Consider the following 26499-nt stretch of genomic DNA (forward strand, 5'->3'; position numbering starts at 1 on the left):
CGGGGACGTCCACAATGGGGGCCAGCTCAGCGGGTGCCCCTGAGGTTCCCCCCAGCCCAGCACGGCTCCCACTTGCCCAGGTCTGGAGGGGCACCATGCAGCTGTTTCTTTGCCCCTCAGAGCTTCTGTCTCCATGGATCGGCACCAACCCACCTTCACTGGCCATCTCCATACTGGGCCACAGTGCCACTACCCTGGGGCAGTTACTAGAGACATTAAAATGTTCATAAACAGGATCTATGTCTGACTGTTTGAAAAGAAATACCTAGACTCTGGGAACTACCAACTCCTCAGCTTCAGCTCTATGCCTGGGAAGATTTTGGAACAGATCCTCCTGGGAGCTCTGCTGAGGCCCATGGAGGGCAGGAGGTGATTCAGGACAGCTAGCACAGGTTCACCAAGCACAAGTCCTGCCTGACCAGCTTTCTGCGATGGAGCAACTCCACCCGGGGACAAAGGGCGGGCTCCGGGTGGCACCTCTCTGGGTTGTGGACATGGCACCCCCAACACCCTTCTCTGCCCTGGAGAGGTGGATTTTCAGGGGGTGTTGGATGCACGTCTGGCGGGTGAGTTGATTGGATGGTCGCAGCCTCGATCAAGTCGATCAAGGGGAGCAGCTGATGGAATAATTTTTGGTATCGGTAGTTTTGATACGGTCTGTCCCGGGACCTTTCTGGACCAAACGTCCCGCACACGGCTGGATAAACCCATCCTCCGTCAGGTGAGGAACGGGCCGAGGAGCCACAGTGAGCGGGGTGACACCAGACCAGAGTCCGGGGGACAGGAGCGAGGGGACGGCTCGGGGAGTTCCCCCGGCTCCGACCGCAGGCACCGCCGGTACCGCAGCGCCGCTCGCCCCCGCCATGACGGACCCGGGTACGTCACTTCCGCCCCCACCGCCCGGCCCTGGCCCCGCCCCCGAGCGGCGGCGGCGGCGCCCGGGCGCCCCCTGGAGGTTCGGAGCGGGTCCTGCAGCCCCGGCCCCGCCCGCCCCGTGGGGGCAGAGCTGGGAACGGCGAGGGGAGGGGGAGGCCGGGGACATGGGGGACATGGAAGATATGGGGAGGGGGACACTGGGGACATGGGGGCGGGGGTCTGGGAGTCCTCTGGTGCTGGGAGGCGACAGGAGGTCCCAGCGGTGCCACTGGGGGACCGGGAATGCCTTGGAACCCCCAGCGGGGCGGGAGGGGCCTCCGGGGAGGCCGGAATACATGTGCGCGGGGCGGGTTCCGGGCGGACCGGAAGCGGGGCCGAACTCGTTGCCGTGACAGCGGGCCCGGGGCCGCCATGGAGGCCGCGCTCACCGACATGTACGACCAGGCGCTGCTGGGCATCCTGCAGCATGTCGGCAACGTGGAGGAGTTCCTACGCATCCTCTTCGGCTTCCTGTACCGCAAGACCGACTTCTATCGGCTCCTCCTGCGGCCCGGGGACCGCCTGGGCTTCCCGCCCGGCGCGGCGCAGGCCATGGCCCTGCAGGTACCGGCAGGGCCCGGGGGGATGACGCAGCCTGGCCGTGCTGGCGGCCGGCGCTGTCCCTGCTCGTGGCCGAGCCGAACGGGCCGTGTCTCCCCGGCCGGGCGGTGTCCGTGTCGGGCCGGCGGCGGGGTCAGGTCCGGGCAGGGCGGGGGATCTGGGGCGGGGGTCGGGCAGCACAGCGCTGCCTGGAGAAGCGCAGAGGAAGGCAGGAGAGGTCCCTTAAAGCGGGGAGAAGCGTCACCCTCGTAGGAAGATGAGCAGCCCCGGAGGCAGGCGAGGACCCCGAGACCCCGGTGGGAAGAGCCCGGGTGCGCCATCTGCTCGGAGCTTGGCCCCGGGCGCACCGGGCCAGGGTGGACTCAGGGAGCTGCCGCCAGGAGCCGTGGGAGTAGACAGGCCAGAGAGAGGCAGGAGGCAGATGAGAACCCGGGAGTCGTGGGGGGAAGTACGTCTGAGCTCCGCTTAGCGAGAGCTTGTGGCCGGCATTGCGCTGGTCCCGCTCCTGGACGGGAGGGGGCAAAACGCCTGAGCTACCTGGTTCGGTGTTGGAGGAGCTTTGACTTGGGGTCCTCTGGCGTGTTATTAATTTTCATTGGCAAGGAGGAAACGAGCTCGTAAAACTTAGAGTGAGGCTGGGTTTGGGGTGTTTGTCTGCTCGGCCTGGATGAGTTTTCTTTCCCAGGTGCATCAGGCCCGACGTGACATGGGTGGGGGGACAGGAGTCCTGCCCCTCCCTGCAGTGCCCCGTGGCACATGGGGGTCCTCATCACCCCCCAGGGTAGCCCCTGATGGCCTCTCTGGATTAGGGGGACCCCAGAGGGTGCTCAGGCTGCAGAGGGATGGCATGGAGCTCAAACTGTTGGGCAGAGGGGCAGTGCTGATGGGGTTCCTGTCTGGTGTCCCCCCGGGACTGTTTGGGGCTGGGCACAAGGGAGGAGGTGCAGCATTCCTGCCATGGGAAGGTCTTAGGCAGGGTGGCCTCATGGCTGCAACCAGAGGTACCCAGAGTGTGGGGACAGTGTGGAAGGGGCTCATTCCTCCTCATCCTGGCTCGACTGCAGCCCAGGGGACACAGTTCTGGGGTGTTGCTTTGCATGATCCATGCAGGGCTGGCACTCACCTTTCCCACATCCTCCCCTCTGCTCATTGCTTGGGGAGGAAGGCCGGGGTAAGTGGCACAAGTTTCTGTCCTGTTGTGGTTGCGCTGGCAGGAGCCCTCTCTGGGCCATGTCCTTTGTCCTGCACCTCCTGGACCCAGAGGAAGACTCAAATCAAGCAGGTGTGTCAGTACACTGCTGGAAGAACTAAATCTGCTTCCAGAATATTCCTGGGAAGCAAAGGAGGGCTGTGTTTGATGCTTGCACACTTTTCATGTTTACAGTGCCAAAGCCCTGGCACTCAGGTGGGAGAAGTTGCAGCCCTTTCAAGGAGCAGGTGCAGGGTCTGAGTCGCCATCAGCCCTTGCTGCAGACACGGCTGTGGGCTTCACTTCTGACCTCCAGCCTGCACTGGACAGGCATGGCCAGAAGCCACCTGTGGGGTAGGATTACATCTCCTGGGATCACATCTTCTCCTGCACCTGTCCGTTTGGGCACAGTCAGTGCCAGCTCAGTTGTCCTGCAGCTTCTCCTGGGGCAGCTCATCCTGTTTGCCTGTTGGAGACTTTGTCTGAGTCCAGGCTTGCAAATGGTCCCTGGGTGAGTCCCGGAATTTGGGGTATGGGGAGGCTCCCTTGGAACCCCCTCCCAGTCAAGAGCTGAATCTCACCGCTCTGCTTTTCCCTGGAGTAACCAGCCCTCTTCCCAGGCTGGTGTGAGGTTGGCTGCAAGAACACAATCCTAAAAACAATTCCAAAATGCTCCCAGGAGTTTGTGAGGTGTGCTTGACATGGCCATGGAACTTTTCAAAGAGTCACCAGCTGTTTTTGTTGGTGACTCAAGCAGCTCGAGGTAGGTGTGTGGTGCGGAGAGAGGAAAGGCAGGAAGGAGTAGGTGCCCCAAGTGTGTGATGCTGCTCCTTTCCTTCGCTCGGCATCCCAGGCAGAGCTGGCAGTGCTGCTCACTCAGTTTGCTCTTTCTCTCCCAGGCATTCCGAGTGTTTGAGCGGATGGCCAGGCAGGATGATGAGAAGAGGCGCCGGGAGCTGGAGGCAAAGCTGAGGAAGAAGGAGGAGGAGGAGGAGGCAGCTGCAGCTGCTGAGAGGGTGAAGCTGTGCCCTGCGGCTCAGGAGATTGAGGTGGAGACAACGGAGCACATCCCAGCACCAGATGCCGGGGGAGCTGCAGGCACACAGGAATCAGCCGCAGCCCAGGGTGCTGCAGCCCCCAGCCCTGTGTCAATGGAGCCTTCAGGGGCTGCTGCCCCAGCAGAGCTGCCCACGTAAGGGTCTCTTACTTTCTTCATGCTCCTGGCGCGGGGAGGCAAAACCATGGATAGGGTGTCCACTGTTCCCTGCACAGCCCTTTTTGGGTTTTGACCTTCTTCTGCAGGCACTCAGCCCTTCGGGAAGCTGTGAGGATTTCCCTTGCAGGCTTCCAGGGCCAGAGGCATCATGTAACTTCCCACAGGAGGGCAGGAGTTGTTGTCCTGTGGGTGGTTTGGGGTTTCCCACTCTGCTCTGAGCAGGGAAGGTGGCACATCCCGTACATGGCCCCACAAAGCTGGGCTGGGCCATGTGGCTCCTCCACAAACTGCCTGTGGTGAGCACTGTCCCTCTTCTAGCACTTGCTAAGGCTCACATGGAAGTCCTGGCACCAGCCTGCAATCTTTTTGTTAGTGCTGGACTCCCTGGTGTGCTGGGAGACATCCCAGCAGCTGTCTGGGAGTGTGCACGGATACCTGCAATACCTACAAGTTGGTACTGGCAGGCCTGGCCGTGTGACAGGCAGCTGCAGCAGCAAATGGGTTTGGAGCCCTGTAGAGGTCTCTGGCCCAGCCCTTGGCTCAGAGCAGGGCCAGCTTCAAAGATCAAGCAAGTGCTGCAGAGTTTTCTCTTTAGCCAGGCTTGGTGGCTTTCCAGCAGTGCCAAGCAGCCTCCATTTGTGCAGAAATGTCCTTGTGTCAAAGTCCTTCCATGGCTTCTGGGACACTTCCAGCCTGACTCTGTCCGCTGAGCAGCAAGACGTGAGCTCCAGAGGGCCAGGGTGGCCTGTCTGAACTGTGTACCTGAATGCAGGTTCTGTGCAGGGTTCACTCGTCCTTCCTTGGGCATCACCTTGACCCTGGGCCAAGGAAGAGCTGCCCAACCCTTGCTCAGGGCCTCATGGCCCATTGAGGTTCAAGCTCCTGTGTTTCTTTGCTGACCAAGTTGGGGGAGTGATGCCGTGAGCTGGCTGTGCAGACTCCATCTCCTCCTCCCCTTTCTGGTGTGTTCTGTGGTCAGACCTCATGTGATGGCTGCGCTGCCCCTCTCCGATCACCACAACTGTCCTGGCCGTATGCGGGGCTCTGCTGTGGCCCGTCCCTGCTGTCCCACTGGTGCTTGGTGAGGAGGGAAGCTTAGGCTGGTGAACCCTGTCCTCCCAGCCAGTTTTGGACATGTTATGGGGAAGAGCAAGCTGCCAGAAGGAAGTGGACCACTGGAAGAACCCCAAATCGTGGAAGGACTGGGATGGCCTATGCCCCTGAGGGGCATAGAGGTTTCAGAGCTCAGACTTAGGGGCTGTCGACCTTTGGCATATGGAAGGAACAGTCTGAGGACCAAAATCTTGGGAACAGTGGAATGATACATGGCAGGAGTGGAGAGCTTTGGTTCCTGCCCCTGGGGATGGTTGGGCACTTGAACAGGCTGCTTGGTCACGGCTTCAAGGCTGCCAGAGCTCAAGGAGCATTTGGACAATGCTCTCAGGCAAATGGTGAGATTGTTGAGGTTGTCCTGTGCAAGGCCAGGAGTTGGACTCAATAATCCTCGTGAGTGCCTTCCAGCTCAGGATATCCCATGATTCCATTATTCTAGGACAATGTTGGGGTCAGGTTCTGCAGCCTCGGCTGGAGGCCATGATGGGGAAGGGCCTGAGCGTGGCCACCACTGGGGGAGGAGGGAAGGGGACTGGCAAGGTGCCTGGTGACTCACGTGGTCCGATGGGAGGAGGAGAAGGGACTTAGGTGTAACTGATGTGCATCCCAGAGGATAAAGATAAGCCAGAAGCCAAAAATGAGATCACCTGCAATGCCTGTGCTGGAGCTCTCCTGGTAAAGGAGGATTGTCCCTGGGGCTGCCAGTCTGACACCGATCCTGGGCAAAATTAGCAAGTCAAAAAAAGCCCTGCCAAAGTGCACAGCAGTGGCCTGGGTGTGTCCAGCTCAGCTTTCTCCCAGTGGAGAAGAGAGGGAGAGACTAGAGGCCCAGTGAAGCCATGAGCAGAGGGAGCTGGGCTGGGCTGAGTGCCAGCTGCTTGGCCCTGTGCAGGCCACATCTACTTCACTGCCCCGTGAAGTTTCGCCTCAAGGACTTTTGTTGTGGGGCAGCAGCTGGTGCGAGGAGAGTTCAGCCGCCCGAAAACAAATGTCAGAGGGAGGGATCAGGAAGGAAGGTGAGGGCTCATGTGGAGCAGGATGAGTCTGACAGCGAGTGTGTTGGAGACAACAGGGATGGTTTCTGCTGTGTGTGGTGAGAGCCTGGTTGAAACTCGGCTGTCGCATGTGCCACCCTCTGAGTGTGTCCTGGCACCGCTGGAGAGTGGCCCCTGTCCGACCTCAGACACTCAGGTGGTGTTTTGCAGCCTGCAGCTGTGGCATTGAACACCAAGCCATGCGTGGCAGCTTTCCCGTGGGTGTTGCCATGAGAAGAAGATGCCTTCAGCTGAATACAGCTGCCGCTGCAACTTCTGCCTTCCCTGATGGGCTCTTCTCCCTCTTACTGCTCCTGCCACCCCAAACTCGCTGGTGGGGTGGAACACCTGCAGCTCCCTTGGCGCCTGCCCAGTTTAAACACGTGGTGGGCGAGGTGGGGTGCAGGTGGCCCCGTCCCAGTCCCAGGAGTCTCTAGTGGTTTTCAGGCCAGGAGGATGGGGTGGCTGCAGGCCTGAAGTAGGGCAGAGCAGCCCACGGGTTTGTCACGGGGCTGTAGTTGGTTTCGATGCCTCTGGGGGGCACTGGAGCCCCCTGAAAGGCAGTGGGGGCCGGGCGGGCACCCCCCGACAGACTATTAATAATTTAACCGACTGCTTAATTCTCCACAGCCCCTTCCTTCTGAGCAAAACCCAGAGCACCCAGCCTGGGTACGAGGGGTGCATGAGTAATGCACAACTCTGGCAGCAGGAATGCAGAAAAGAGCTTAAACAAAAATATTTTCCATCTCCCTTCCTTCCCCCCGCCCCTCCAGCCACTGGTGAAGAAAACCGCTGCCACCAAAATCTATATAAAAACTTGCTCATTCTGTCAACCTGACGGCTCTGGAAATGTAGGGCAGGTACCATCCCAGATCTGCCAGCTCCCATCAGAGCCTCGCGCTGCGCCTGGATGCTGGGATGCTGGTTGGGAACATCTTGTGAAGCACAGTGAGATGGTAGCTTTTTCAGGGTCGATCCAGATGAATTGAGCCAGTTTTGCAGGTGTGGAGGCTTTCAGGGCTCAGTTTGGGGCTCAGCCTGGTCTCCCCAAGTCCCTCACCTTCCCCACTTGTGAAAGGCAGGCAAATCAATTCCTCTTTGCTGTCCTGTAAGTACACCGAGGACTGAGGTGTCTTTGGGGTGACGCTCGTGCCAGGACCTGTGCCAAGGGGGACAGAGGTCTCTGTGCCACAGAAGAAGCCAGGCTCCTCTTGCAGTTGCCCCAGGTGTTGCAGCCATCCTTCTCTGGCTGTCAAAGCTCTCTTGCTGTCCTTCCTTGTCAGGAGGGTAGCAGGGCACAGCCCTCCTCACACCTCACCATAGGGCTGTTCTTCCTGGCACTGCAGCTGCACAGTCCCAGCTCTGGCTCTTCCCCCATCTGCTCCCAGAAGCCATCCTTGCCTGAGCTCAGCTCCTAATTTTGAACACCTCTGCTGCCCAGCACCCTCGCCATCCCCCAGCTTGGATTCCATCCTGCATATATTTGCCACACAGCATTTAAAATAGAGCCTGGCAGCCCACGTGTGGCACTGCGCAGCCTGGCCTGTGCTTGTGCTTTATGACTTTGGTTCCTGGCTTCCCTCTGCTCCTTGCTTTCTCCCAGTATGAACTGGGGGGGAAGCTCTCATCCCCCTGTCCTGTGAGTCCCTTCCCTTACTCCATGTGTGGGCAAGAGGTGGTGGCAGGAGGCTGGGAAGGGCAGTCCTGGAGGCCTGTGCATGATGGTGAGGTTTCTGAGAGGAGGATGTTTGGGTGTAGACAGCACAGCCAGGGCTGGAAACAGGGCCAGTGGGACATGGAACACGGTGCCAGGTGGGCCCAGGAGGATATGCAGTGCCTCATTCCTGAGGAAGGCTTTGGCTGCTGCCAGGCGATCTGGCACAGTAACATGCAGAGCAGAACGAAACGCTGGGGTCTCTGTGGCCTTCTGCGGGTGGAGAGGGAAGGGACGGCTAGAGGAGTGGGCTGAGGTGAGGAGGGAGCTCTTCATGGCTCCACCACTGCTTTGTAGGGCCTTGAAGGAGACCCTTCAGGTGTTCTGGAGTCCGTGACTGGAGAAGGGACTCCACTCACCCTATGTGCACAGTGCCGTTGTGCCAGGGAGGGGGGCAAACAGGCTGCTGCTGAGCAGCAGAGCCCTGGCCACCCTGACCGCCCCAGTCACCTGGTCCAGGTGAGCCCCGCCACCGGGGCTGGTCTCCCTGACATGGCTCTGTTATCCCTGGGAGTGGGTGTTTGGGCTCAGCAGTGACCTGCAAAAATCCTTGGTGTACTCCCTGGCTTGCTGGCCGGTGAGAAGCAGAGTAGAATTGAACTGAAATGCATTAATCTGGTGAGCTGACTCCTAACATTTCAGCTCTCTCCTGAGACCCACCACTCCCATTCCCAGAGCTCCAGGAGACCTGGGGTTAACCCTTTGTGAGACTGGGAGCGTCCCTGGGATGACACAGCAGAGCTCTGGGAAATTTCCATGAGGCGCCTGTGTGAATCTAACTCGACTTAGCAACGGCTTGGCTTTGCTGGAAGCCCAGATGGCGTTTTGTTGTGAGGTGCCTGCAGGATGGGCTTCCTGGCATGGCTGCATCCTTCTTGGGGTGTTGGGAGTTTCACTGCTGGTCACCCTCTGTGGGGGAGCAGGGCTGTGAAGAGGAGCTGTTGCTGCACGCTGCTGACTTCGAGGCCGGTTTTGTTTGACTCAGAGACTGCGTTGTCCCAGGCTTTCTCCTCTCAAGCCTTTTCCATTCGAAGGGAGGGGAACCCTTAGGTGCTCAGCAGTTTTGTCTGGGACTGTCCAGACCAGAAGCCAGTTAAACTGGTTTCCTTCCCCACTGCCCCTGGGGACTTTCCTGATGAGCTCACCTCAGAGTCTGTGCTGTTCTTTCAGCCTGACCCAGAAAGGAGCTGATCTTGATCCACATTTAAGGAGAGTCTGTCCTGGTTCTGATTCCTCTTAGGCACGTGGGGCTGTGCACAGGGAATTCCTCCAGCATGGCCAAGGCCTGTCATGAGCAGGAGTCAGACAGTGTTCAGAGAATGGCCTGACCTGATACAGCCGAGCTCCATCTGGCCCTGTATCCTGTCTCCATCAGCAGCAGATGCTGGGGGAAGAGGAGAAGAACAGAATGAGCGTGCAGTGATACTTTCTCTGTGCTTTCACCCTGCTCTGGTACATAGTGGCTCAGCAGCTTTCTGAGCACTTGGTCCTTCGGCTCTTTGGGGGGATTATTTTCCCTTTTCTTTCTGAATTTCAGCCCTCTCATGCCTGAGGGCTCTGCAATAGCATCCTGCAGCAGGTCCCTGCCACACAGCACTGCCATGTGTGGCTATTTTCTCCATGTGGGTGAAGAGGCATTGAGTGGATCCTCAGTCCCCTTCTCTGCCCTCTATGGGGTTCTTCTACTGTGTCCATTTTCCCCTTTCAGCCTGTTTTTGGGCTGAAGAGTCATCATTTCCATGCTTGTTTCTCACTTGAGCATCCTTATGCTCCTGGTCCTGTACGATTCTCCAGTGTTCTGAGGGCCATCCCCATGCTCATGTATGGACGCATTGGTGTTCTCTGCCTCCTACCCCATTTCTTTTCTCCTTGGCTGTCCTGCTTTTGCAGTGAGGCCATGAAATCATCTTCCAGCAACATGGTACTTCCTGCAGTAAAGTGATATCACTCCAACCCCTTTTCTTCCCTTCCCAGCTCTCCCCAACGCTGACAACTTTTTCAGGTGGGAGCAAGAGCTTCATGGAAGCTCTGTGTTGGTGAGACCTCCTTCTGCTGACATGCCCCAGTGTGTCCTTGGCTCCTTATGTGTCACCAAGGCTTTTTTGGCCCTCAGGGTCTGCAGCGCTGCACTCACAGTGCTGTTGTGTTTGGTTTCTGGGAGGAACGTGTCTAGGTGATACAGAGGGAAGCAGGGAAATGTAACTTAAGTCGTCTTTGCTAAGTGTAGTCTTTCTTGCAATGGAGAGAGGCTGTGGTTCCTGCTGGAATTGTGTGCCTTCTCCCATTGTGGTGGGAACTCAACTGCTCAGGAAGCATTCTTTTCTAAGGCCTGAAACACTTGAGCTGAGGGTAAAATCCCTTAGTCATTTCTGGTGCAGCCCTTGTCACTCCCAAGCCTTTTGCAGATGATGAGGAACTAGTCAGGGTTCAATTTCCCAGTGTTTTCATGGAGAACCAGGCCCCTCCAGCTGGGTTGCTGAGATCAGCAGCAGAGTGCCAGTTTCCCTGTCCTGCACTGAACTGCTAAGGCTTTTGGTTGCCCTACCAAGCTACTGAGCTCCAAAATTAGGTCCTGGGACCAAAAATAACTAAATTAAAACCTATAAATTTTTCTCTCAACATGCAGAAGATCCCAGGGCTGGAAACCAAGGGACAGCATGTGCCCAATTCTTAAGTAAAAAAAAATTGCTGTTTGCTTGGTTTAATATTGCCGCGTTCACCGAAAGGGGCCTAATGTGGAAAACTACCTGGATTGGGCCAGGTTGTGTTGGTGGTGCAGGGGTCTGAGAGGCCACCTCGTACTCTCTTCCCACAGCTCAATCCCATTGGCTTCCTTCGGCCTTATCCCCCTTTCCCAGGGGAGCCTGGTTGGCTGTGTGTAGGTCTCTCTCTTGGGAGACCTCTGAAGCCCAAGGCTGTATAAGCTCTGTGCAAACAATAAGATCCCAGGGGTCTTTTCCGGATGGTAGCATGTCCTGCTGTCCTTGACCTAAATATCCCAGCAGTAGTGAAATTTAGCCCCCTGGTGCTAGCACTCCAACACTCTTCTGCAAGCTGGTGGTGGCATTTCAACTTGCCTAATGTCAGTAAGTTGGCGCTGCCAAACAGCTCTGTAAATAACTCGGGATGCAAAAGGGAAGGCTAAAAGCTCTCCTGAAGAGAGTGAGCTTGGAAAAGAGCAAGGCTCTTCCCCAGCAGGGAGAGGAGCAGAGTGTCTTGGTGGGGCTGGTGGGGCTCCAGCTGCAGAGGAGAGGGGTGGATTTGTTGCCTCGCTGCTGGGTTGAGCAGCATCACGTGGGTGGTGCCTTGGGCACCTGGTACCAGGAGCCTTGGTCCCTTCCCACTGCATCATCCGGGCTTGGTGACACAATGGCATATAGAGGAATGTGTCTTGATGGGCTTGACTTTTGGTTGTTGGTCCCATCCTGGTGGTAAGTTGAAGCTTTGAGGCGTCCTGAAGGTGAGGTGACCTTTGAAGTACAAGTCATATGAGGAGCAGCTGAGGGAGCTGGAGGGGCTTAACCTGGAGAAAAGGAGGCTCAGGGGGGACCTTCTCACTCTTGACAACTCTCTGACAGGAGGGTGGAGCCAGTTGGGGATCTGGCTCTGCTCCCAGGGAACAAGGGACAGGACAAAAGGAAATAGCCTCAAGTTGTGCCAGGGAAGGTTTAGGTTGGATATTGGGAAGATCCCTTCATGGAAGGGGCTGCCCAGCCCTGGCACAGGCTGCCCAGGGTAATGTTGGAGTACTCATCCCTGGGGGGATTTGACAAACGTGCAGATTTGGCTCTTGGTTACATGAGTTAGTGGTGGCCTTGACAGTGCTGGGGAAACAGTTGGACTTGATGGTCTCAGAGGGTTTTTCCAACTGAAATAATTCCATGATTCCATGATCCTTGTAATGCTGATGGTGGGCACTGCAGGCTTGAGCCTGGGCTGCACTTCCTGGCTGGGCTGTGCCTCAGGTTTCAGAGTGCGGGGAAGTCACTGGCTTGCATTTTTCACTTTATTTTTTTGAGAGCAGGACCACCAAGCTGCACAGTGCAGTCCTGGAGGTGTGTACTCAGGAGCTCAGGGATAATGGGCCATGGGGTACTGTTGACGAACTTCTGCCCACTTTGGGGGTGAAGAACACTTTCCAAAATTGGATTTGGGTTGTTCTCCAGCAAACCAAACACACCTGGGCTGGAAGAAATCCCGAGGATTGGGAGGGCCCTGGACCACTGCTGTGCTCAGGGCTGGAGCTTGCTGCCAGCCAAGGAGCATCAGAGAGGATTGGGGTGGATCAGAGTGGATCCTGAGGCTTACTGACTGCACTGCGACTCAAACTGTAAAGGAAGGGATTTGGCATTCAGTTTGCTTAGTGCTGTGCCAGAGCCTTCATTAGTTGAAGTGCTGGTACAAAGAAGCCTTTGGGGAGCCCTGGGTGCCTACCGGACCCCAGTGAAGGTCTGGGAGCTGCAGTCTACGTTCTCCTACCACAGCACTTCCCAGGCAGAACCCAGAGACAGAAAGTGCAACTGTCCTGATGTTTTGATGCCAAAAGATGTTAAATCTGGAAGTGGGGGGGAGGCTCCTTTGCAGCTTGCTTGCAGAAGGAGCACAGAGCTGGGATTTTCCATGCGCACAAGCCCTGCAGCTTTGGGAATGCAGCTTTCTGAAGAGGTTAAACCTCTGGCTTCCCTACCTGTTGCTACAGCACCCACACTGGATCCCTGAGGACCAGAGGGCACACTTTACCCTCTTCAAAATCATCTTAGAAGCTGAGGTTTTTTAGCTTTGGGTGTTGTCCATCTCAAGCTGAAGCTTGATAGCAGCTTTTTGGGGTGCACAGACCTTCCTGTGGCTTGAGGCACTTTGGGTTCTCATCTGGAGGGCTAGCAGAAGTTCTGGAAATCGGAATTCCAGTAAATCTGTATTCTGTTGCGCGTGCCGGTGTCTTTGGGTGAGCGTGGCCTTTCTGCAGCACTGCAGAACAGGCTCTGCCACCCCCCTGCCCACTGCCCGCCTGCCTAGCTGGCACTGCTGGATGGTTTCTGCCCTGCTGGGCTTCATGCAGCCCCTTTAGTGCTGGAGGTGTGGGATGCAGGTGTGGTGCAAGGTGCTTCCCCAGGAGGGAGTGGGGATTTGTGATGGTGTGAAGGCCTGGAGGCTGCCAAGGGTCTGATGGGCCTCCCTAGGTGGGTGACCCAAGTGTTGCCATGGCAGGAGGATGGTGGCTGCTGACGTGGTGCTGTTCCCAGCAGCCCTGTGCTACCTTCAGCAGCAGTTTCAGGGGGACAGAGCCTTCATTAGTTGAAGTGCTGGTACAAAGAAGCCTTTGGGGAGCCCTGGGTGCCTACCGGACCCCAGCAAAGGTCTGGGAGCTGCAGTCTACATTCTCCTACCACAGCGCTTCCCAGGCAGAACCCAGAGACAGAAAGTGCAACTGTCCTGATGTTTTGATGCCAAAAGATGTTAAATCTGGAAGTGGGGGACAGACTGTGGGCTGCTCCTCTCATTCTTCCTCAATACGACTCTCTGGGGAGCCCAGTGAGGTGCTTTGAGCCAAGCAAAGCTGGCTGTGAGCTACAGGCAGATCTAAATGAAACCATGGTGGGGCCACAGCTTGCCAGGGATATGGACCATCTCCCACCAGGCCTCGGGCGCTGGCAGTGCTGGCACTGGGAGCTGCAGGAAGGCATCTACTTTGGAGCTCCCAACCCCAGGGTAGCATTCCCAGCTGAGCATGGGGGACCAGCCCTTGCTGCAGTGGGGCCGGGTGCCCCTGGCAAATACGTGCCAGCAGCAGCTTCTCTTCCTGAGTGTGCTGGTGTCTCTCTGAGTCCTCGCAGTGCTGGGGCCATAGGATTTATGATTCTGATGGATGCCATTTGATCTCAGCTGCTGTTAGGGAGCAGCAGCCTGGATCCCAATGTCTGCTTGTTGCAGTAAATGTCAGCTGGATTGACGACGTGCAGAGCGTCTCCTGGCAGGCCCTGCTCTCTGCATGTGGATTTGGGTAAGGCATGCGGAGTGCTTTTTTCTTTTCCTTATTGCTCTGAACTTCATTGTTACTCAATGAGTTCTTTCCACTCTTGGTAACTTCTCAAGCTTGACGACAGTTTCATGTATCACACAGGGCTTCTGACAGTGGTTAAAGCTGGGGTGTTTGTCCTCTTCTGTCTGCTGCCAGGGTGACTCCATACACCATGCCCTCTGCTTGCCCACTCAAATGGCAGAAGGTCTCATGGAAGGGAGAGGCTGTCTCTGGTGGTTAGGATGTGCTTGTGGGATCTGCAGGATGTGTTGTGATGGCAAAGTGCAGACAGAATGGGACTGTTGGAAATACCTCTCTCAGGAGCAGCTTTGCATAAGGGAATGGGTCTGTGTCTCAGTTTCTGCTGATGCTGGGTTGGTTGCTTCAAAAGGTTGGTTGCCAGCCCAGCTTTTTCTCCACATCATTCCCTTTGGCATCGGCCAGTCCTGCTGTCCAGCTTTGGCTGTGGCAGTTGTTTCTCTTCTCATCCACCTCCACATCTGGCTTGACATGTTTTCCTTAAAGCTGCCTAAATAATTCACCTTGACTAATAGCAAACAGCAGTGCCAGCTCTGGAGGAAGCTTTCTGGGAATTCCAGTGACTGGAGGGTGTCTGCAGTACTGGCCACCGAGCCGTGGCATCCTTGACTGCTAGATCCAGGTATCCTGGACTTCCCTTCCTGAGACAGCAGGGATCCTGTCTTGGAAAGTTGAACTGCTCCAGGCCGAGAGGATCACTTCCATTAAGTTGTTCTGAAATTCCTTGGAATTTTCTCCTTCTTATGGGGAAAAAAAGAAGTCCATTGGGATTATGCCGTATCAGTTCCCTCCCGTGACACTTTCCCACCTCTGCTCCTCCTCAGGCTGAAGAACGGCTGCTCCCATGCTGCTGTGTCTTTTCCACAACTTTTGCATGCTTGCACCAAAACTCCTCAGCGAAGAGGAACTTGGTGAGCTGCCCTGCTTCTTCTCAGCTCAAACATTAACCAGATCCTTTGGTGTGTTTGGTTCCTGCTCTTGGTTTGTGTCCAGCACTGCTTTCACAGAGCTGATGCTGCAGCTGTTGAGCTCCATGGACAGAAATGTGTTCAGCTGAGTGTCCACAAGAGCGAGGATTGCTGTTGCCATTTCCACATTGCTCAGCTCATCGTGCGTCACCAACCCACGGAGCCGGGAATCCCAGAGTAAGAAATGCCCAGAAATCTTTGTATGGGGCTTGACACGCGGCTCAATCCTCAGACATCCAGCGCGCCCACCAGGGACAACACTGTTACCTTTCAGGGGGTCTTGTCCCCTTGTGCTGCTGCCGAGGGTCTCACCCCGCGTGTAGGGAGTGGCTTCAGTCCCAGGGACAGCGCAGCCGTGCTGCGCCATGTGGCTCTGAGGAGTGGGAAACAGATCGGCTGCTTCTCGACGGTGCATTGTTAAAGGTTTCACCTCCCCCAAAATGACACATTGCGAGCAAAAATAGAACAAGACAGAACACATAGACCCACCCCCACCATCCCCACCACCCGGCAGCCAAGTGCACGCGGTGCCAAACCCATGGGTTTAAAAGCTGGTGCTTTGTCACCCTCCCTCCCCTCAGCCCTGCCACCACCTGCCCCAGCCCAGCAGGCATTCGGGCAGTCCAGTGAGTGACCATCGCCACCCGGCCCACACTGTGTGCTGGATCTGGCCTCCCTCTTCACCTGGTGGGTCTGGGGATGGGAGCAGAAGCCGTGGTGTTGATGCAGGAGATTCTCTTGCCCGCTGCACAGTGGTGCTCTTGAGAAAACGTGAGGGATGCCTTTGGCCAGGAGAGCCACCTGCGGCGTGGCTTGGCCCAGCATGTTGTGAGCCAGAGCTGTCTCCTGTGAACAGTGAGGGAAGCTGCCTCCCAGCCAAGGAGCAGGGTCCAATTCTGGAGTGCCACTGGCGTGTGCTAAGCACAGTTGGACCAGGCAGAGATCTGGTTGGAAAACCTCCAGGAAAGGAAGAGTTGCTCCAGGAGGTGGTAGAGCTGTCAGCCGTTTGTCAGCAGTGCCTAACAAGGCTGCGGCCTGCCTTCACCACCCTGGATCTTCCACAGCTCCAGAGCTGGCAGTTACACTGGCAGTGAAATTACCCAGGCTTCATGAGTCCCCCGGTGATCCTGTTCTGGGGTAACAAAGCCCACTAGTTTCACATGCATGGATTTTTAACATTGGAAACAGAGCTGAAGCAGAGGTTCATGGTGTCTTGGGCAAACAGCTGGAGGGATTTGGACTGGATGTTGGGGAGGAGAGGAGTGGAGAAGTGATGGCACTGGAGCTCACATCCCCAGGATCAGCAGCCATGGCTGGAGAGAGGTTTAGGCACGAGGGGGAGCTTCTCCCCTTGAAGCTGGATGAGCAAGGCTGGGGCTGCAAGGCCAAGGCAGTGGGGCTGAGCTTGTCCAGTGAGCTGCACGTGAAGGCAGAGGTAGCGGTGACACATTCCTCCATCACCCAGCCGTGCTCCAGTTACAGCACAGGAATAGCTCTGGAGAATGACAGAGGGACAGTCGGGCTGGGAGTAAGGCTGCTATCACCTGCACAGTACCTGTGCTGTGCAGAGAGACATTCGACAAAGTCCCTACAGAGCAAGTCCTGCCTCAGTTTCCCTGTCACACAGTTAACACTGCCTGTGGGGCTGATGAATCAACTCGTGCCCTCATAGGCAGTGAGACTGCGCTTGGTAAGCTCCAAGTGGGACTACAACATGCAAAACTGTCCAGCTGGGATCTGCTCAGCCCTGGTGCTCTTCTCCTGAGGGAGAGGAGGCACATCCAGGACAGACCTGGTGGCTTTGTGACAGCAACTGACGGCTGTATTTGTCCATGCTGAGGCTGTGTGGCATTTGCAGCTGGCGCTCTCACCCTGTGTGCCTTTGTACCAGTGGATTTCTCCCATCTTTGATCTGCCTCTGTTCTCATGAGCCTTGGCTGGGCATAGGCCCATTGCTGCCTCCTGCTCCCTTTTGAGTTTTTCCCAGGAAAGGCCTGGAGGGGAACAACCATGGTTCTCATCTGGTTCTTTTGTGATTGCAGGGAGCCCCAGACACTTGGAATGGCAGCACTTGGTTTGGGAGGAGCCAGGTTAGGCTCTGCCTTGGCCAGCATGGCCACTGAGCCAGAAAGCTGGGCTTCTCATGGAGGGGGGCTGCAGGTAGAACTGTGGGGTGTTGAAACCCCCTCCATGCTGCTGCCCCTGAAGGTCACGGAAGAAAGGGGCCTACACTGCTTAGAAGAAAACACTCTCTTAGGAGGGGTTTAAACCAGCTGGGTTTAAAATCGAGTCAGATTTGTTCTTTGGTGCGCTGTGTGGCCTGGGGTGGAGGGCGGGAGTCCTGTGAAGCTGTGCTGTGCCTGGGCAGACCCCACAGCATGGGTACACGTCCTGCGAGGGCATTTAACCAGCCGAGCTGCCCCAGGCTGCACACAGACCCTCCTCCCTGCTGGGGGCTGATGCAGGGTGGTCTCTGAGACAGTTGTGCCTTGAGAGCCAAGCTGGGTGCCACCACTGGGGTGTCCCTAGGTGGGGACCGGGGGACACATGAGACAATGCCTGGGGACATGCCACTGCATTTCAGCATATTTGCTTCCCACGGGGACGAGCGCGGGGCCCTGAAGACCCTGTCACCACAGCCCCTGGTCGCCTGCACCATTCGGCTTCTCGCCCTCCAGCCTGTTTGACTCCTACAGTCCGGGGGCGGGTTGGGAAGCGACAGCTGGAGCCAACGCACCAGCCCGGTGTGCGCTGCCATGCCAACCCTGTTTCCATGGCAATGGGCACCCAATGGGCGACTGCCAGGCAAGGCCAAGATGCCCGAAAAATGATGCGTTGCCCCCTGAAACGGCCAGCTGAGGCTGGGAGCCTGTGAACACTGCCAGTCCCAGTACTGCCTTCAGTGCCTGGGAGCGGCTCAGAACCACCCCGGGCCACAGGTGTAACAGGGCAGGTGAAACCCTTGGTGCCCCTGGTGAGACCACAGAGAAAAAAAAACCAGGAGGTGTGCACAGCCATGTTGACAGCCCCCTCTGACGGTCTAATTTAATTTAAATAGATGGCTTTTATATAACCCTCAGGGCACCGTGCTGCTGGAGCCAACCCCACCCTGTACTAGTGAGGGCCCCCTAGACTGGGGGTGCCAGGAAGGCAGTGGGGCACAGGAAGATAGGCTCCCCAGGGCTCTCTGTGCCCTAGGGCTGCTCTTCACCAGCCCCCCCTTTACATAAGTCCCTGAGCCCCATGTTTATCCAGCTCTACATTGAAGCCTAGGTGGGTATCAAAACATTTTAAAATAACTCTGCCTTTTGTTAGCACCACAGCTATCTTTAGAAGAGATTTGATTTTATTTGAAAGCCCTCTCTGTGAGGGTTCGGTGGAATAGATCCCCAGCCCAGCAGTTTAAAGGGATATGGGTGTGGTGGTCTCCTTTCTTGGCTGGAAACACTGTATTGATTATTGCTTATTGATCTGATAAACCCCATCTTACCCCTGCAGCTGTCTCCTCAGCTTTTCTCACATTTCCACAGCTGGGAAGGGGCAGTGTTGTGCTCTTGAGTGTTGCTCATGATTCACTTGCCCAGGCACCCTGGGATGGCTCTTGAGGCATCCCGCTCCGCAGCTCCTTCACCTCCATGTTGCCAACTGCCCTGGTCATAACAGCTGGTGCTTTTCCCAAACGTTAAAATCAGGGTGAGGAGAAAGAATGCTGTGTTTTCATGGTGAACTCAGGTCACAACCATAGGCCACCAACTCTGCAGCCATGACAGTGGCTTGGGGGTCAGGTCAGACCCAGCATGTGCCAGTGTCCCTGCTCCAGCCGTGATGGGAAGCAGAAGGAACGAGGAGCTTGTGCTGGAGCAGAGGTGGCCAGGAAGGCGCCCTGGGCCCACTGGGGGCCAGTTCTGCACCTTTTGAGCAGCCAAACCATCGTGTGTCTCACCAGCTGTCTTTTCAGCAGCCTGACTGCTGCTGCAGCACACTGGGGAGAGGGGACTGTGAGTGTCACCCACAATGGGTCTGTGGTCCCTCTGTCCTGTGGCTGCTGACTTGGACCTGCTCCCTTCCATAGAGTCAGCAGTGAGGGAGAGACTGGGCAGGAGCCCAGTGCTGGAGATGCTGTAGGAGGCCTCAGCAGAGGCTATGCCCTCCCTTTTGGTTTCTTGGACCCTGCTCTCAGAGCTTCCTGCTCTCTCCAGGCTCTGATCTCTGACATTTAACATGTCACCCCTTTCTCCCTCCACCAGGAGACAGGAGCAGTTCCAGACAAATCCTGACAGCTACAATGGAGCTGTGCGAGAGAATTACACCTGGTCCCAAGACTACAGCGACCTGGAAATTAAAGTGCCTGTGCCCAAGCACATTGTCAAAGGCAAACAGGTAAAGTGGTGTTAGTGGTGTCTCTTTAGCATTTCCCTTTCCATCAGGGTGCCCAGCTTTCCTGGGAAACTGTTTGGAGCGGAAAGGCTCCTTGTCCCTTGTACTGAAGGACCAGGATGTGGTTGTGCCATTTTCTCCCGTGTGAGTCTGGTGGGGACTGAGATCCCAGCCTGTCCGTGTTCCTATTGTGCTGCAGTGTTCTCTGCTCCATCCCAGCTAGGTTCCCTGGCACTGCCTCACCCTTTCTGTGCTGCTTCTCTCTGCTGTCGCTACCTGCGTACTCACGTGGGTTTTGGAGCCTGGTTGGGGATGGATGCCCTTCCTCAGTTGTTCCTCTGGCTCTGCATGTCTTCTGCCTCCTGTTTGGAAGCAGGAGTTGCTGGAACGGCTCCTCTGGCACTGGGGAGCTGGATCAGGCACAGCCCCTGTGTGGCTTGACCTGCTCTAGATGGAAGGGAGCCGGCCTGGGTGGAGGCTGAGGGCCAGCCCCTCCCCCTGGCTGGCTTTGTGCACAGAGAGGTCTCGCCTCTCTCTCTTTGGCTCAGGCAGGAACTTCTCTGTTCTGCTTGTGGTCACGTTGTTTTTCCTGCACCACTTCTGTTCCCTCCTGGTCAGGGACCCAGAAGGAGTGTGCCCATGGCTGGCCTTGGTCAGACCTAGAAGTTTGAACTCTTTCCCAAGTGCTGCCCTTCCCTCTGTATTTTTCCATTTGGGAAGCCTGTGCTCCCCCACCTCCTGCTCTCCTCTGCTTCCAGGGCGGCTGAAAGGAGCACGCTGGAGTTTGTCACTGGCTTCAGCCTACACAGCTCCTCAGCATGCCAAGGAATGTCACTGGCAGCAGCAGCAGCAGCAGCCCGGGCCGGAGGGGTGAGGGGGCACACGGCTGCCACAGGCACAGCAGGGCACCAGGAAGATGCATCTCTCCCAGCAGGTCTCTGAAACAAACCCAGGTTGTTTCTTGAAAGGATTCTGGGGTGTCCAGATGGATATTCCATCCCTCCACATCGTGCTTCGATCATGATTCCTCTCCCTGCCTGGGGAAGTTTCTTCCATGCCAGGGAAGTTGTGTCCTTGTCCTTGCCAAAAACCCCACACAGGGCTCTGTCTGCTCCATCCTTGGCCCTGGAGAGGTTCAGGAGCCTGCAGGAGCTCACAAGAGTGGAGACAGGATATGGTTTCCTGACCTTCCCTTGGGTTAAGACTGTGCCATCGCTGTGGAAGAGTCCCTGCACCGCAGAGTGGGCAAAAGGGGTTTCAAGATACCCCATGCCAGTGCCCGTGGCATGGCTCTGCCTACCCTTGCCCCAGTATCTGCCCACGTCCTCTTGAAGCAATCTGTTGTTCGGATGCTGAACTTCCCTTCTCCTTGCACTGTTGCCTGGTGTTTTGTTCATCCATCCTTCTCAGGGCTCCTCTTGGCAGCTGAGTTTCCATTTCTAAATGATTCTATATATTCCCAGCCTTGGGGGAATGGGAACAGGCAGGCTGGGTCTTGGGCCAGAGCAGGAGGACTTAGAGCAATTTAAAAGTTCCATGGACTTTGGACATGTTGTTCCTGAGTACCTGCACAAGAGTTGCACACCCCTGTATTCACACAGCTTCATATTTTAAAAAAAATTACCAGGTTTTTGGCTCCTGCTTGCCAAGGCGAGATTAAAAATCTCCCCGTTTGGTCCCTAGGCTCAGAGTGCACCCAACTCTAATGCTGCTCACAGTCTTCCTTATGACACTTTTTGGGATTCAGGCTGTTGCTATGGCATAGTTTTGCTCTGGTGAGCTTAAGGTTTCCTTGTATGGAGCTCGGGTGTCCTTGGAGCAGGAATGGGTGGTTGGGACCATCTTCCTCCATGGTCCCCACCTCTCTGATCTACTTCTGGGCGCAACAGAGGCCCACAGATCTGAGCGCTTAAATAGAAATCATGACTCCAGGCCTTTCTCTTTGCTGGACTCAGAGGAGACAAGCTCGTTTCCTCTCTCAGTTTGTATTTGCTTGTTTGAGGTGCGTGGGCAGGCGTGGGCGTTCAGTGTGCACAGAAATCACTGTGGTGAAAAGGCCACAGCACACAGACGAGAGCTGGCTTTCCTTGGGAGCAGCCAAATGTTTTGGGGAGCAGGGAGCGCATGGGGAGGGACAAGCAGCTTCAGAGCTGCCGGACTGCTGCGGGTTGCTCTTGGCCTTCCCCCAGCTGTGGGCTGTGCATACGAGTCCTCTCAGACATGTCTCTCCATGCATGAAGGGGCAGGGCTCTCCCACAGGGCATGTGCTGCCCCTGTCCCTACTCCTGGGAGGCTGGTGTGCTGGGTGGGACCTTCTTGCTAGGCGCAGGTAGAAGCAGAGGTTGCAATTGGTTCTCATGCTGGCTGCTTGCACAGCCAAGTGGGCAGGTGGTGGCTTCCCAGTTTGGATCTCTTCTTCCATTTGGGTTTCTCTGCTCCCTCTCCCAGTGCATGTCTGGTCCCAGAGCCACCTGAAAGGTGTCCCTCAGCCCCTCCAGATATCTTGTGCAGCCACCTGGGAATAAAACCCCTCTCACATTTGGTTGTTCTTGTCCATGTGGATCCCGCAGACACAATGCTGCGCCTGTGCCTTCCATGTCTCCAGCTTCCCTGGCCCTCCACACCCCAAAGAATTTCCCCCCAGAAGGTGACTTGGGAGTCACCTTGCTTTTTTCCCCTTGGTCCTTTCTGGGCAGGCCCTGGAGTGTGCTGAGAGACCAGCATCAGTAGCTGTGTCCCTGTGCCCAGGGACCTGAGCAGATGGTGGTAATGGAGGGCAGAGCCTCATCCCCATGCCTCATCTCTGCAGTAGGCCTTCAGCACTGGTCTGGAGGGAGCTGCTCCATGGAAGGAGCACCTCCTCTGGAGGTGTTTCCATCCCAGGGCAGCTGCTCTTGTAGAGGCTGTCCACAGTCACATGCCAGGTGACAGCCTCTTGTCCTCTCCCATCCTCATGTCCCTTCCCCAATCCCCTATGAGCGTGGTCCTGCTCCCAGCCGTCGCACTGGAGCTCAGTCCCATGTCACCCTGCGCTGTGTGTGCTGGGCCTCCTCTGCTCCTGCCGGAGCACACAGCAGCTTTGGGGGTTGTACCCGGGTGACATCAGTCAGACACAGCCATGGTGCCCTCCCTGGCTGGAGCAGCTCTGCCTGTCTTCTGCCTGTGTGGAGCTAGTGAGCTGCTGGAAGTCTCCTAGGTAATGGATAATGTAATAACATTTCAAATGAGATCTGCAGAGCAGGAGGAAGATCTGGGGGAACTCTGGGAGAGAATGCAGGCAAATCTCACTGCAGTCTCCTCCTCTCGGGCCAGCACTGGGGGCCACAATCCTGCTCCTTCCCAGCCAGGTCCTCCCTACATCCTCTGGCTTGACGCGGGCTCTGCTGGCGGCACCTCAGGGCCAGAGGGGACAAGAGAGAACATATGGTCTCTACAGAGACCAAGGGTACTGCGTGCCTGTCACAGCCTGCCTCTGTCTCCCCAGGGGACAGCCATGTCACCTGCATGGCAGGTCAGAGCAGGGTTCCCCATATGGCTGCTGTGGGCGGGAACTGGCCCCGTTCCTGGGGACAGAGCTGCCGCTGTAGCAGGGAGCCGGGAAACCGTGCTGCAGCATTCCTCCTGCACGCGGCCCCTCCTCACACACCCGATGGGAGGCCTGGGCTGAGCCCAGGGCTGGCTCCAGCAGCGGAAGCAGAGCCAAGGAGCATGCTTTCAGCATGGTGCAGCAAAGAGGGGATGACCTGCTGCAGCCCTAGTGTAGGAACCCCCAAATTGCCCCTGCTTAGCTATCAGGATGACATACACTCATGCCCAGCTTGTCACAGTGACGGACAGACATACCCCTAAAGAGCTCTCTCACAGCAAGTAGGTGCTTAACCTTTGAGTGCTGTGTGGAGGCCTGTGGCATTACTGGTCTTCCTTGTGGGGAAACTGAGGCACGGGGCAGAACCAGCTGCCTTGAATCCTTCAAGGGCCCCTCCAGTACTGCTTTTCCGTCGCTGAAGAGATTCCCTCTCTCCTCCAAACTGTCGCTGTTTGCTATGAGAGAACAGCGGGATTCCCACCCTGCTGCTCCAGGCAGGCCTGGAAGCTCTTCTCTCTCTCATCCCCTGCAAGTGCACTTGACCCCAAACCCCAGCTCGCACAGTGGGATGGCAAGCAGGAGCCTTCCAGATTATTGTCTCTCCCTTTGTTTCCAGGTGTCTGTGGATATCAGCAGTGGTGCGATTCGTGTAGCAGTGCTGGAAGGAAGCAGCCAGCACGTCCTCATGGAAGGGAAACTAACCCACAAGATCAACACAGAGAGTTCCCTGTGGAGCCTGGAGCCAGGGAAGTGCGTTTCGGTAAGGATGGTCTACACCAGCTGTGTCTCCTTGGCTCGCAGCTCTGCCGCGCTCGACCTAGGAAACTGAAGCAGCTGGAAGTTTGAGCCAGCTCTGGATGTGTCTGGCTTTGCCTGTCCAACATCTGGCTCTGCCTGTCCAACGTCTGGCTCATGCTGCCCTTGCCTGTGTGCCGTGCCTTGCCTCCTACTCCTGAGTTGCCTGTCAGGGTGCTGGCTGGGCAGCACATCTGTCAGGCTGGGCAGGGTGGTCCCCAGCTCCAGCACAGCCATTACTTGGGGCTGGTCCTGCACACCTGGCCTTGCTGACTCTGCTTTCCAACTCCCCTGGCCCCACTCCAACCCCTGCATCTTGGCAGGTGCCTGTTCCCTTTCCTTTCTGTCCTGCCATGGGATTCCTACTTGCCCTGTGTGATGCGGACACTGTGCCTCCTCCTCTGCCTCCAGCAGGCCTGTGGTTTGCTGTGTGCCTGCTGTCCGAAATCATCCCTGTCAAGGTGGTCTGAGTGCTGCTAGTGCCCAGCTGTGTATTACTGGTGGGTTCCCAGCCCCAGGCCTCATTTCTGATGTGCTCCAGATGTGCAGGCTGAGGGTGTGAGTTCAGCCGTGTTCACAGCTGGAGTTGTTGTGGGAATTCTGCCCATCACCCTGGGATCTTGAGTGTCAAACAATTTCCAAATTTCTGTGCCAGTTTAGGGGCCAGGATTGTGCTAGGAGCGGGATTTTGCTGCCTGTGACCATTTTTGCCCTATCCTTTTTCAGCCAGAGGCTTTTCCAGGAGAGTTTCAGGAGTCCCAAGGCTGTTGTGAGACCCAGGAGAGGACACATGCCATCCCTGGGAGGGAGGGAGCTGGCACCAAGCCTTTCTCCCTGTGGCACAAGGGTGGCAGCAGATGAGCACCCAAATCCAAGCCCCCACAGTGGAAAATGGAGTGGGAATGTGCTGCCAGAGTCAGGAATCCTGTGGATGGTGTGTGGGGAGGCTGCGCAGTGCCACTCGACCACTGCTGATCCGCAGGGATGTACCTTGAGTGACAAGCTGGTGCCAAAAGGGTGAGTGAGGTCCCTACGAGGGAGAGGAGCTTCTCCAATGCTGCTAGGCCATTGAAGGGATGTGGTAGCAGCATCCTTAACCTGCATTTTGTAAATATTCATAAGCATCTTGAAAATTAGCTTATCTGGAACAAAGAAACAATCCTGGAAAGGTATAAACCCATTGAAGAGGAGGTGGCCCAATGAGTGGCTGCTCCACAGTGTGGATAGAAGTCTGGAAGTCCCCAGTGGGTGTTCCCAGGATCAGCAAGGGAGGCAGTGTCTCTTAAATACCCATCAGAGGCTGGGAATGGCGCGGGTGGAGCGAGACTCAGTGCCTCCTGGAGCAGCCGTGGACAGTGTGGGGAGCAGAGTGGGCCCATCACCCCCAACCCCAGAGCTGGGTCTTGCCTCGAATAACACGAGCCCAGGCTTGTGAGGATCTCCAGCTGGCTGCCAACATATTGATGGTGGGATGAGATCTCGCTTGAAGAATTGTAAGGTAACTGGAGCAGAGTGAGTAATTCTCGCCCAAGAGCATCTCCTTTTTCCATGTGCTGAGTAGCCAGGAGTGGTTTGCGCCTCCTCCCAGTTCATTCATCAGAGGACACCCACCCTTGTGGGAATGCATTGCTTCATTCAGTGCCTGGATGGGGTCATTGGGGTTTGTTTGGAGCTTATGGGGCATATGGACCATTTCTGTGCCCCAGTTTGTGCATCACTGTGTGTGAGCTCCAAATGCAGCAGTTGGGCTGTGTCCCTCTTGCAAGGTGCTGCAAGGTGCTGCCTGGCTTCCCTCTGTGGGACCCAGGGATGGCGTTCCCTGACAGGGTGTGGATGTAGCCAAAACTGAACTCACCCAGTGCCAGCGCTGGGGTTGTCCGAGGAGATCCTGCCTGCCTTGGGGACTGCTTGGGGCACATTGATGGCCCTGTCCATGCTGTGTGTTCGTGATCTGTGAATTGAGGTGATCCGTGCAGCAGAACCCGAGCTTTGCGCCCAGGAGGTGTAATCTCTCTTGCTTGGTCCTGTCTGTCTGAAAAGGTCTCAGTTCTGTGCAGAGAGGCCTTTGAGTCCCATGTCCTCTTGCAGGATGTGTCAGGAATAATCAAGATCCCCAGATTCTTCAGGAGGCTGCTGTAACAGCTTTTTCACTGTCCTCGGCCTCCCTGGCCTCCTCCTGGCTCCCTTCTGGGATGCCATTCATGGCCGCACCATGAGCAGACTCCCTTCTCCTCCGGCTCTTACCCTGGGAAGATTATTTTGCCTTACACCCCTTCCTGGCTCTGCTTCCCCCATCCTTCCTGGTGTTCTTATTCATGTATCCTCTTCATTATGTCACTTGCACTCCAGCAGCCCGAGGACTCCCCTCACCATCATTCACAGACCACTCTGCCTTCCCGCTCCTGCTCCATGGAGTTCTCACAGCTGGAGCCCAGCCTGACACCAGCATGTTTCTCATCTCATCCTTTGGCACACCCGTGTGCATGGCAGCAGAATCCAGCTGGCATTGTTCTGCAGTGGAGTGCTCTGCCGACGTGGGGCGGGGACCTGTCCCTACCTCCTGCTCAGGATTATGTCCCAGGATCGTGCCCCTGCCTGTGGCGTGCCACACTGTACCCTGGTCCTGGGTGTCATCCCTGTGCTCTCCCTTCTCCGTCACACCCGCTCGCTTGTTGAAAGCGAGATTAAAATAACCTTGCTGTTTTTAGCAATCCCCACTGGGTGTTGTGCACAACTCCTTTTGGTATTATTTTTGTTGTGGAGGATTTTTCTCCCATTCCCTCTCTTTTTCTCTTCCTCTCAGCCTTTGTTTTCCACGCTTGGGCTTTTGTCAGCAAGTCCTGCCTTGAACGTTTATTACAGTCTTGGCTTGTCATCCTGTGAGCCACAAGGCTGAGGGGATACGGCTCGATGGTGTTCAGCCCTGCCCTCCACGTACTGCTGAGAATGGCACTGCTGCCTCCTCTGTCCCCC

At 56.4% G+C, this 26499-nt stretch overlaps 1 protein-coding gene across 2 annotated transcripts in view; it reads left to right on the forward strand.

Moving 5' to 3' along the window:
- The first annotated feature begins 1143 nt into the window (after positions 1–1143).
- NUDCD3 (NudC domain containing 3) overlaps positions 1144–26499 on the forward strand; it is a 30148-nt gene continuing 4792 nt past the window's right edge. Inside the window, exons 1-5 of one of the 2 annotated variants that reach the window (XM_048290172.1) lie at positions 1144–1479; positions 3565–3857; positions 19016–19148; positions 23348–23491; positions 25876–26243. In XM_048290172.1, coding sequence (XP_048146129.1) covers positions 1159–1479; positions 3565–3857; positions 19016–19148; positions 23348–23491; positions 25876–26202 — 1218 coding nt within the window. In that variant the 5' untranslated portion in view covers positions 1144–1158 and the 3' untranslated portion in view covers positions 26203–26243. Of the gene's footprint in view, positions 1480–3564; positions 3858–19015; positions 19149–23347; positions 23492–25875; positions 26244–26499 lie in introns of those variants that run through there. The other variant, XM_048290173.1, reaches the window with a different exon arrangement.

Source organism: Corvus hawaiiensis, chromosome 36 (assembly GCF_020740725.1).
Source record: "Corvus hawaiiensis isolate bCorHaw1 chromosome 36, bCorHaw1.pri.cur, whole genome shotgun sequence".
NCBI classification, from domain to species: domain Eukaryota; kingdom Metazoa; phylum Chordata; class Aves; order Passeriformes; family Corvidae; genus Corvus; species Corvus hawaiiensis.